The sequence below is a fragment of the Meles meles genome, chromosome 17 (genome assembly GCF_922984935.1).
Source record: "Meles meles chromosome 17, mMelMel3.1 paternal haplotype, whole genome shotgun sequence".
Classification (NCBI taxonomy): Eukaryota; Metazoa; Chordata; class Mammalia; order Carnivora; family Mustelidae; genus Meles; species Meles meles.
Window position 1 is genome coordinate 48,946,274 of NC_060082.1, and position 12,196 is coordinate 48,958,469.

At 44.0% G+C, this 12,196-nt stretch overlaps 1 protein-coding gene across 1 annotated transcript in view; it reads right to left on the reverse strand.

The window, feature by feature from the left end:
- C17H1orf21 (chromosome 17 C1orf21 homolog) overlaps positions 1–12,196 on the reverse strand; it is a 222,601-nt gene that overhangs the window by 21,756 nt on the left and 188,649 nt on the right. The window contains exon 4 of the mRNA XM_045982796.1: positions 8,091–8,167. Within this exon, the coding sequence (XP_045838752.1) occupies positions 8,091–8,167 (77 nt within the window). The remainder of the gene's footprint in view (positions 1–8,090; positions 8,168–12,196) is intronic.

Consider the following 12,196-nt stretch of genomic DNA (forward strand, 5'->3'; position numbering starts at 1 on the left):
TGATTAAAAAAAAAAAAAAAAGCACAGCCAAGCATTACATGGCCGATTTCAAGCCTGTGTGTAACTGTGAAAAGAAAATATATCCAAGTTATCACGTGGAAATGTGTATTTTACAGAGACTGTCATCATCAGCACGGTCTTCAGCTGGCCATCTAGGTATGGGCTGGCAGCAACCAGGCAAAGAACGCAACACTGCCCCTGAACCCTTTGTGCAGCGGTGACAGCCAGTGGGGCTGGAAGTGAAATCCCGCTGCACCGTGGGAGAGAGTCAGGAAGCCTACCCGCGGAGCACTTGCCCTGTGTGTCTGCTCGTCTAGTGCTATTTAACTGCACAACCGGTGATACTGACGTGGGTGCTGGGCACCAAACATAAGAAGGTAAAGGAGAGCAGAGCAGAATCACAGATGGGAAGGGCCTGGGAGGAGAGGGCCCTGGTGGCAACATGGTCTTGATGACAGTAATTTCCACGCAACACACAAGAAGTGGTCCAAGGAGGTTCAGGATCGCTGGGCTAAGAGAAACACCCCCCGGGGCTTCTTCCTAGTGCTCGGTTGCTGCAGTGGCTGGGCATGGAAGGAAGGGAGGCTCTGGAATGGCTTCTTCCCTACAAGTCTACGTGTGGGCAGCCCACCTGCTAGCCCTTGGCATTCTGTCTCAGCCTTTAGGGGCCCCGCAGAGAATGCCCAAGGGACCCCAAACCCTTGGGGCTCGAGCGTTTTCCCCTGCGTGGAAAACCAAGATTTAATACTGGGAGCACCACGACATCAGCTCGGATATAAAGGGGAAATGATAAACTATCTGATAGCAGCAATCAGCTTTCACACACATCATACAATTTTTCCTGTCCTTTATATGATAATTCAAGTGAGGTAAAGGTCCTGTTTCAGAAACACTCCCTCTCTGGTTGCAGGTTAGAAGGGGGCCAGAAACTGTGATGATGAGAATATATTAAAACAGTCTCCTCTCCCTCTCTCTGGCTGGGCGGAAAAGCCACTTTTGCATATCAGAGTTTTTCCAGATTCCCCATGGTTTTACTTCTTTAAGTGCCAAAACATTTACTATTCAAGCCACGTTGGATGCAAATCTCCTAACTTTAACAGAGGATCTATCGCAAACCTTATTTAACTTCACTTAATGACTAGTGGCCACTCCCATGATCTTTAATCACAATCCCCCTCTGTAATAGCGGGACCTCCCCCACCCAGGAGCCTCTGAGATGGGGAGAGCTGGCTCTCCTTCAGCAAAGTGGCCTCCGACTGCGGGTTTTATCCTCTGCCTGCTTTGAACTTTCCTCCTCTTTCTTCTTGTCAGAGAAGGTATTGGTTCTATTTCCGTTTCCTTCCCAGCTGCTGCGTCTCCACGCTTAGCCCATCCAGGTCTGTTAGAGTTGTGTCTAAAGTCAGTGTAAACAGGCTCCGAGGGAGAGCCTGCGTGGGGGTTGGTTCTTGTGAGTGTGGAACAGGCAGATTCTGGCAGGCACTCTGCTCAGACCCGTTCTGGGCATCCCCCCCTCCCCAGCCCCGCCACCGTTCCTGGTCAAACTCTCTGCCAGTGAGGTTGCTGGACAGCTCTGGGTCCCAGAGAGAAAAGGCATGAAGACAGATAGACACAGATAGACCCTAATATCGATATCCATGCAGACACACATGCACGCACGCACACATATCCAGTATAGATGAACCATATATCTATTAGTTTTCCTAGGAAATTCCAAGAGACCTCCTAAAAATGGCATGTTTAGGATTTGACGTTCACCGTGAAAACTTTCAGGGTAGAGTTTTTAACATACATTGCCTTGCAAATAACAGAAGGGCAATAAATAATCAGTTGGCCAAGTGTCCCTATTTTATTTAGTGATTCACGACTCCTCCCAGAGGCAGTTCAGTATGTTGGGACGGGTGAGGTGCAGGTCTCAGATCCCCATCTCTAAACCATCAGGCTGGTCTCTAAGGTCCCGGCCGGCACTGATATTCTGGGATTATTACTAACTTCCATTAACTCCTTAATTGAACGATCACAACAAGAAAACAGGGATATCTGGTTACTGCGCATACATATGCACACCAGACTAACAAGATGATTAGTCTTAAGTAAAAGCGATTCTGCGAATGTGTCTGCCATCCCTGAGATGAAGAATGCAGAGCTCAGGGGCACTTGGCTGGCTCAGTCAGAGGAGTATCCAACTCTTGATCTTGGATCAAGATTGTGAGTTCGAGCCCCACGTTGGGTATAGAGATTACATAAACAAATAAATAAATTAAAAAAAAAAAAAGAATGCAGAGCTCTGGGGTCCACATCAGGAGACTGACACCAAAGGTAATGGTGAGGACCTTAAGATGCATATATAGTGAGCAAGTGCAAACATCTCAGTGGTTCCAGTTTTGCGTAGTTTAACTACATACTTTCCAATCATTTTTTTTTTTAAAGCATTCCTTGATCAACGCAAACTGAACAAAAGCCATGTAACCCAGAATTCACTAGACAAGACAGCGTATCTGCGACCCCGCCTGAATCCTGAACCAAACAGCAACCTCACTCCAGGGGCAGAGGGTCCTATGACTGGGAAGCCCACTCTACCATTTTCTTTCTCTTGTGTGCCCTCTGAGAAACAATTCTAACCAAACCGAGGCAAATGGCTTTCAGTCGGTGCATCTCCACCATCACACCGTACTGATACAGACATGCTGCCTGCTTTGGCTTTGGGTAAGAGCATCAGAACGTCCCTGCCTGCCTCAGTCTCATTTCAAAACCTACCAAGTCGTGTCTTCCGCCAGACGGATTCATGATCTTGCCACAGACAGCATGTGGACTGTGTTAGCCGGAAAAGACTAATGGAAACTTGACTTATTTATTATCAAATCCTGATGCACCAAATGAGCTCTTTCCGATAAGCTCCAGCATCCCCGGAAGTGTGGCAGATGGCACAAAGGCCCACATGAGGCCCTTGCCACCCGCACGCCATCTTCAGGATGGCGTAACCCGCAAACATCCGCTCCTCTCTGTTCTCTGTGGATTTGTTTCACAGGCAAGCCCTGAAGTCCCTTCAACAGGGACAGAGGCAGCACTGTTACTCTGCGGGGGTGGGGGGGGCAGGTAAATAAATGACCCCACCTGCACGGACTCCTGCCTAGAGAAACACGGATGTTCTCTTCTCATGTAGAAGCTCTATCAACACAATATCATTAATATTAGTTAATATTAGAGTCCCAACTGCATTGTGAGAAGCAGTCCATAGGTAACAACTCCATCCTGAAACCCTTTCTGATGCACGCTTTGGTGACTGTATGTGGTGAGGGAGGAAAAAGGCCCCCTGGCCTTTCTACCTTTCCTCAAGGTAACAGAAACGGGTAACTAAATTGTTTATGATTCAGTTTATAAAGTATGACTATTTGATGCTAAGATTAATTAGATCTAAAAATCTTTTACAAAAGCCTGTATGTTGGTACTTGATGTAGCTGATAAGACTTAACAATCTCAGTAATTCCTATTTCTCTCTAATGAACTCAGCCAGGGAAATCACAATGCTGCCTCCTCCCCCAGCACTTCCTGTGTCCCTGGTTGGTCTGGAAGAGCTCTCGTGAGTTAACCCTGAATCATCCAAAGGCTCTTCCCACTGTGATTCCTTAACTTTGTGAGACAGGGGATGACAGTCATATGGAATCTTTTTTTTTTAAAGATTTTATTTATTGAGTTGACAGAGAGAGAGAGAGAGAGGTATCAAGTAGGCAGAGAGGCTGAGCAGAGAGCCTAATGTGGGGCTCGATCCCAGGATCCTGAGATCATGACCTCAGCCGAAGGCAGAGGCTTAACCCACTGAGCCATCCAGGTGCCCCCTCATATGGAATCTTAATGACAAGTAATCAAAGGAACGAAACAGGTGGGCAAAATGAGCTTGAGAGCTGAAAGGGGTACAGCTTCCATTTTTTAGTGACTTAAAAAAAGAAAGTTTCCAGATAATAAAAACCTAAGCCACAAAAGTATCAGAAGGCAAGGTCCTGACTCCCTAACACTTCACCTGCAAAAATAAAATGCAATCACTCAGGGCGTTCCTGGCAAATCTTGGCTTGAACACAGTTCTTTCTTTCATAGCTATCATCACCATTGCTCAATGGGACCTTGGGGGAAGTGGCTTCACCCTAATCCCCACATCACGACACACCTTTGCTAGCAGTTCATGCATGGCTCACTTCTATTGAGTCAAATTTATTTTTTTTTAAATAGTATAACAAGCATCTATGAAACTAAAACAAAAAACAAGCGCTAGGACCTTGACAACAACCTAGAGCTACCGTACTTCCCACCGAGGCGTGTTTCCCCCAACACCAGGGAACCAAGATCCCCCCCACCCCTTTTATAGGCTTTACTGCATATGTGCTTTATTTATTTATTTTTTTAATGTATTTGCATGCATTCCCTTAGCAGGCAACACTCTTTTTTTTTTTTAGATTTTATTTATTTATTTGACAGAGAGAGATCATAAGTAGGTAGAGAGGCAGTCAGAGAGAGTGAGAGGGAAGCAGGCTCCCTGCCGAGCAGAGAGCCCGATGTGGGACTCGATCCCAGGACTCTGAGATCATGACCCGAGCCGAAGGCAGCGGCTTAAACCACTGAGCCACCCAGGCGCCCTGCATATGCGCTTTATAAAGCAGATGACTTATCTGGCTGTTTTCGACTTTACGAGGAGTGTGTCATGCTCTGCGCCATCTGTCAGGACCTAGTTTTCTGGTGTTACGTTGTTTGGGGCCACCCAGCACTGTGTGCTGCGGCCGAGCGTCCATTCTCATGGCTAATGTTCCACTGTGAGGAGGCAGTGAGGTTCTTTACCCAATTTCCTGTTAAAGGGCATTTGGGCTGTTTCTAACAATTAAGGCATTTTTTAAAAATGTTTTATTTATTTGACAGAGACAGAAAGAGCACAAGCAGGGGAAGCAGCAGGTAGAGGGAGAGAGAGAAGCAGACTGCCCACTGAGCAGAGAACCGGACGTGGGGCTCGGACTCCATGGCAGGACCCCGGGATCATGACCTGAGCTGAAGGCAGACGCTTAACCGACTGAGCCACCCAGGCGCCCCTAACTGTTAAGGCCTCCTTCTTACCAAGCAGCAGACACTGTGATAGGCACCGGGCATACATTATTTCGTTTAGGAAGAAGACTTTTCTCCTTTTAATCGGAGAAAACGGAAGCCCAGTGACATCAGGTCACTGGCCCGAGATCACAAAGTAAGAATGTGCTCTGCAGGTTACAGCAAATGAAAGCATGAAGATCACCTGCCTTTTATTACCTGTCTCTATTATTAATAACTCCCCTGCTACCACATATGGGATTGCTCTTCCACTTCTGGGGAAAAGAAACTTGTTACCTTGCTTTCTACACTGCAGAATAAATAAGAGCTTCCCTATCTTCTGTGTCAGTAAGGAGGAAAACACCGCTCACCCCTCAGGGACTTCCAGGAAGATCATGTAGTGGAATTCCAGTAACCCAAGGTTCTGACTCATAGTTTAACACACACACACAACAGAGGATTTTCTTCCTAATTTTAATGTAAACACATGAACCAGTTTAATCAACTTCTCTGAAAGCCTCAGCACAGGCCGGTCTGCAAAGCATGCTGCTTCAGTGTGTTTAAATTCCGGAAGTATTTACACCAAAGGAAGGAAGAAATTCTCCTTAATGCAGCCCCTCCTTAGAACCCAGAGATAAGGGAGGCATTTAAAAATAGCATATAACGGGGGGCGCCTGGGTGGCTCAGTGGGTTGAGCATCTGCCTTCAGCTCAGGTCATGATCCCAGGGTCCTGGGATCGAGCCCTACATCAGGCTCCCTGCTCAGCCGGGGGTCAGCTTCTCCCTCTGCCTACCGCTCCCCCTGTTCATGCTCTCTCTGACAGCAATAAATAAAATCTTAAAAAAAAAAAAAGCATATATCGAATGGTTTAGATGAAAAGATGACTTGTTCTATTGTCAGATACCTGTTGTCCCTCAAAGGCAGATAAAATTAGGGTAGATAGGGGCTCCTGGGTGGTTCAGAGGGTTAAAACCTCTGCCTTCGGCTCAAGTCATGGTCTCAGGGTCCTGGGATCGAGCCCTGCATCAGGCTCTCTGCTCAGTGGGGAGCCTGCTTTCCTTTCTCTCTCTGCCTGCTTCTCTGCCTGCTTCTCTGCCTACTTGTGATCTCTGTCTGTCAAATAAATAAATAAAATCTTTAAAAAAAAATTAGGGTAGATAAGAGTGGTTACCGCTGAAGTGGATGTGGCCGGGTTGGGGGGGTAGGTTGTAATTACGGCATAACGGGTCCCTAAGGGTGCAAAAATCGGTTTTACCATCCCACTGTCAGTGTAAATGGTAAGTGGGTTTTAAAATGCCGCAGTTTTCTTTGAAAGTAAACAATTAAATCCCTGAGCTCATTCACCATTGGTAGAGTCCTAGCCACCTACAGCACCACCAAGGACACCGAGCCAGGGGAAAGTGACTAGTCCGACCTCAGTTATTTTTGTCTCCATTTCCTGGGAAGAAGCAGACGTAACACGTAACACAACTTTTTCTGCTTATGACCTGGATTTATGGAACTACTATTGTATCGATGTAACAGGTTTATTTTGGGGGTGGGTGTGACCACCAGCTGCCCTAGTGTAATCGGCACCCTCTGAATTTGTTCCTATTTAGGTGCAACACCACAAAAGACATTTGTAGCCTTGGGAAAACAGAGCCACTTTGAAGGAAAGGGGAGACAGCTTCAAAGCCACACAAAGGGCGTTTTATTGCCAAGACAGGTTCAGTTCTAGAACAATCTACAAAAATACTCATTATTCTCCTTAACGTTTTAATCGTGCAATGCATAACCCATGGAAAACATACCATGTTATTTGTACAGTCTTAAGTAGTAACAGTGAAAGGAACACCATGTAATCACCACTCAGGTTAAGAAACAGAACCCCTGGTTCCACTGTCTTCCACCCAGTGAGAAAGAACCACTCTTTTTAGTTTAACGCCTTTTCATTTCCTCGCTTGTCTTTTTGTTTTATCACACATTTATATTACTGACTGACTCGTTCTGCCTGTTTCTGAACTTTATGAAGTGAAAGTACACACAGGCAGGTGCTACTACTTCCTTTGGCGCACAATCTTACCTTCGGGACGGTGCGCCATCTTCATACGCACAGTCACAGGTTTTCCATTTTCACCGATATGTACAACTCCTGTCCTAAGAATACGCCTCAGTTTTTGGTCATCCATTATATTTCTGAAGGATGTTCGGGTTTTGTTCAAGGATGTTCAAGAGCCTTAGGAGCTCATGGAAACAATCCTGCTATGGACTGTTTTGCCCGCACGCGTGCGTGAGGATTTTCTAGGCTACACGACTGAGAGGGGAGTGGCTGGAGGGTAAGGTATGTCCAGGCACGATTTTATTAGAAAATACAAATTGTTTCCCAAAGTAATTGTACCGGTTTATGCTTCCACTGGGGTGAAGGGTTCCTCTTGTTCAACATCCTGGTCAACCATTTGCACTGTCAGACTTCTCCTAATTTTTGCCAATCTTGTGGTACAGAATGGTATTTTCTCGAGACATGATTAGCTCTTCAAGTTTCCTCTGTAGTGAAATGGTTGTTCACATCTTCAGCCTCTTTTTCTATGAGCTCTCTGTTTTGTACTTACTAATTTATAGGGGAAGTTTACATATTCTGAAACCCAACTCTTGTCACTTATATGCTAATATAATGTAACTAAATATATAGATATATTCCACCATTTCCTTTTACGCTCCCACAGTAAATTTTGATAAATGGAAGTTCTTAACTTTAATGCAGTCATATTAATGAATCATTTTTCTTAAGTTCTATATCTTTTGTGACTTACTCAAAATTCTCCTACCCCATGGTCATAAAGATATTCTGCTTTATTTTCTTCTAACTGATCTGAAATGTCAGTACTGTCATTTACTGCGGGCCTGTTTTGGGACTCCCCATGCTGTTCCATTTGACCAAACCACACTGTTTCAATTCACTGAAGCTTTACAATACGTCCTGGTTACCTGGCAGGCAAAACTGAGCTCACTCTGAAGACATTAATAAGGAAAATCAGGAACTAGAACTTACTTTGCTCTGGGTTGATGAACTAATCCTGGAATCTCTTTATTAGTTTTAAGTCTTACGTTTGAACTGGCACTTTTTTCCTGAAAAACATAAACACATATGTAAAAGACAAGGTGAGAATCAGCAATAAAGCAGCGGCATGAACTGTCATCACAGAATGTTAGAGCTGTTTGAGACCCTCCATAGCTGGTCACTTCCCAAGGACAAAAATCCCTGCAAAGAGGTCACGCTGTATGGTGAAACTGCCCAGCATTTTAACAGGGAACACTGTCAGGAAAAAAGGGGTTAGCTTTACAACACCTATGACTATTTTTAAACATTATGTGCAACTAATATTTGATATTTAGGTGTTTCTAGGAAAAAATAGTAAGAGAATCAAAGAACAAAAGATTCTAGACCCAAAGAGCAGCAATACTGTAATTATAGACATTGTTTATGTGCTCAGGTTAACAGACTTTAGTGCATTTTTTAAAAAAGATTTTATTTATTTATTTGACAGACAGAGATCACAAGTAGGCAGAGAGGCAGGTAGAGAGTGAGAGGGAAGCAGGTTCCCTGCTGAGCAGAGAGCCCGATGCGGGGCTTGATCCCAGGACCCTGAGATCATGACCTGAGCTGAAGGCAGAGGCTTTAACCCACTGAGCTGCCCAGGCGCCCCCTTTAGTGTATTTTGTTTTTAAAAGTCAACTGTGGTTAGGGAGATGTGAAAGTTTACAAGAGGCCCTGGCAGTGACAGAGACAAGAACATGATTAACATTAATTAATTTATTCTACCCATAACAAATACTGAGACTGAATTCAACTGAATTCATAACATCCAATACTAACTTATACTCAAGAAGCACTTCTTTGGCTTTTAATCTGATCTGATTTCTTATTCCAAGTTTACCAGCCTCACAGGAAAGAAGCACTTTCAAATCTTAAAGTGCAAGTATATTGGGACGCTTGGGTGGCTCAGTCAGTTAAGTGTCTCTCTTTGGCTCAGGTCATGATCTCAGGGTCCTGGGATCGAGCCCCGCATCGGGATCTCTGCTCAGTGGGGAGTCTGATTCTCCCTCTGCCCCCCCCCCACCCCCGCTGCTTGGCTCTCTCTCTCAAATAAATCAATAAAATCTTTTAAAAAACTGCAAGCATATCAGTGGGTATACTCTCTCAATAACAGTGCTGCTCTATATTTATACAATATTATCTATAAAAAATATTCAGGATGCTTTATAATTTGCTCTGAAAACAACCCCCGAAATGAAAGGACATACTATTCTAAACCTATTTATAACAGGTGACTGTATCCACTCAAGGAACCTGACATGTAGCAATAATTAAAGACCCAGGCGAGGGCAACAAATAAAGGCTGCGGTGGGCCAACCCACTGCTCTTACCACATGCAGAGTGATGGCACCTAAAACAGATGGTCCCCGAATGACCTTTTTTGAGAGTTCCTATTTCTCTCAGGACAGCAGAAGCCATTTAAATCAGTGAACCTCTGATGATTTACATGCTCTTAGGTGAGCTTATCTGTATAACGTCAGGACTCCAAAATACAGGGTAATTTTTTGTTTGTGATCTTCCAGGAAAAGAAACAATCTTACGATTCTTCTGCGGTCTATCCTACCTTCTTTGCCTCACGCTAAACTGAAGAGTATTTTCATACACTTTTAAAAGGCTTAAAATGTATACGGTTCCTTCTGCAGACACAGCCGGGGAACAACAGATCAACTACCTCAGCTTTCACAAAGCAGCTCCAGGAGGGCAAGGCCCAGCCCCTCTTTCCTAGCAGGGCCTGACACTCATGGGAGTTACGCCTCATATACTGGTGGCACGAACGAACAAGGTCAACAGATGATGAGCTTCTTTTCAACAGCGAGAGATAAAAATAGCTTCAAGTTAGTCTCCCTGAAGGACTGCGGAGGGAGGTCCCGAGTTAGTCATTTTTTTCCCCCTGAAACTTCCTGTCTGCTTGGATTAATCACCGAGGATGGACCCAGGACAGAGCCTTATGCTTCCTCTCTATTCACATAAATTCCCAAACGCTGAGCCCAAATGATACACTGTAATTTTGTTATTGATTGACTGATTGATTGACACTGTAACCGTAAACATTGCTGAGGTAGGAATGAGGCCTCTAATTTCACGACTGTAATCGATCACGACTGTATTGTTTACAGTCAATGTATTAAACGGTAATCTTCACAATTACATTGCCTCACCGCATCTTCCTTAAAAACACTGCGTGGTTGCTAGGAAGAGAAGGAAACCCCAAACAACCGGGCTCAGTGGTTGAGTGGGGTGGTGGTACTCCGGCCCAGGACCAGCCATCCCTCCGCGCATGCGCACAGGCGCGCACTGACAGCACTTGGGAGGACCGAAGATGCGGTAGAGGGAGGTGGTCGTACTCGGGCCCAGGACAAGCCATCCGCCCGCGCATGCGCACACGGGCGCACTGCCAGGACTTGGGAGGACCGAAGATGCGGTAGAGGCACGGGAGGGAATGTCAGCTTCAGAATTCCCAGTTACAAAAAAGAAATAAGGAAGTATGTATAATTACAGAGAGATTTTTATTGATTATGCATGTATGATGTATTTGTTTTTACAAATGACCACTCGCCAAGATCACAATAACGGCTCAGTGATCACTTACTATGTAAGTCAGGCCCTATTCTAAGTGATTTCCATATATGAACTCATTTTAATGTTCACAAATATTTACATATATCAGCTCATTCTTATGTCCACAATGTCCTTCTGAGATAGGTACCATTTTTATTCCCATTGTATAGATGAGAAGGCTGAGGCATTTACCTGAGACCACACAGGTGATAAGTGATAATGGCAGGATTTGTTCCCAGAAGCCATGCTATAGCCATGAGGCCAGCAGTTCTCAAACATTTTAGTATCAAGATCCCTTTGCCATATTCTCCAAATTTTGACACATTTCCTTGTACAATATGAAAAAAAAATCCCATTTGTTAAAATCACCATCCGTCTCACGAGGAAAATCTTGCCAGAAGCTCATGGTGGTACAAAAATTTTCAAGCTCATGCTGGTACAAAATTTTCCAAAATTCTAATTTTGATTTAATATTTGAATTCTATGACTAGCAACACATTGTGCCATTTTTTTTTCTTTGAAGTGACAGGTTCTCTTCATTTATTCTTGAGACAATGTTTGCCAAATACCCAAGTCTGAATATCCATAATTTGTCTGTCAGGAATTTTTTTCTAAAGTAGAGATGGTGTTCCATAAAAATAACCACTCTTTCAGCCTGCAACTCAGTCAACTGCACAAGTACTTTTCCTTGAAATGACCATTCTCACCTGGGTGTGCAGAAGAAATGCCATTTTATCACACAGACTATTAAAAGGCTCTGTACCCAAGGCACAGGACTTAATAAAATTAAATAAAATTGACTGCTTCATCGAGGACATTCTTCAGTGAGAATGGAATGTATGCTTCCACGGTAAGTGCACAGGGGGGCGGGGGGAGGGAAGGGGTGAATACAATGACTATAAGGTTTGGTGCCACTGCCCTGATTTGTGCTGGGACACCAGCAGCTTCATCCCCCGTTGTTTTTGCACCATCAGTGCAAATGTCAACACGGCAAAAAAGGCAAATTGCTTCTTTGTACGGTCACGAAAATGAGCTTGAGGACATCCTAAGACTGTTTGTTGTAGGGACCCCAGGTTTGCAGACCATAGTTTGACTACTGTCTCTCGATTTCCTTAGCAGAGAAAAGAACTATCAATTTTTTAATTTGTTATATGCTTTATTTAAAAAATAAAAAATAATAAAAATAATAAACACCACTTTATTGAGGTAAAATTTACATTCCATAAAATTCCATTATAAGTGTATGATTAAGTGATTTTAGTAAATTTATACAACTATACAATTATTACCACAATCCAGTTTTTGAACAGTTCTATTATCCTAAAAAGTTTCCTCAATCCATTTACAGGTCTGCTCTCCTGTCTGTAAGCCCCAGGCAACCATAAATCTGCTTTCTGTTTCTACAAATTTGCCTTTTATAGATTCATAGAAAATGGAATCTTAGAACATATAGCCTTTGGGGTCTGGCACTTTTCACTTAGCATAATGTTTCTGAGGTTCAC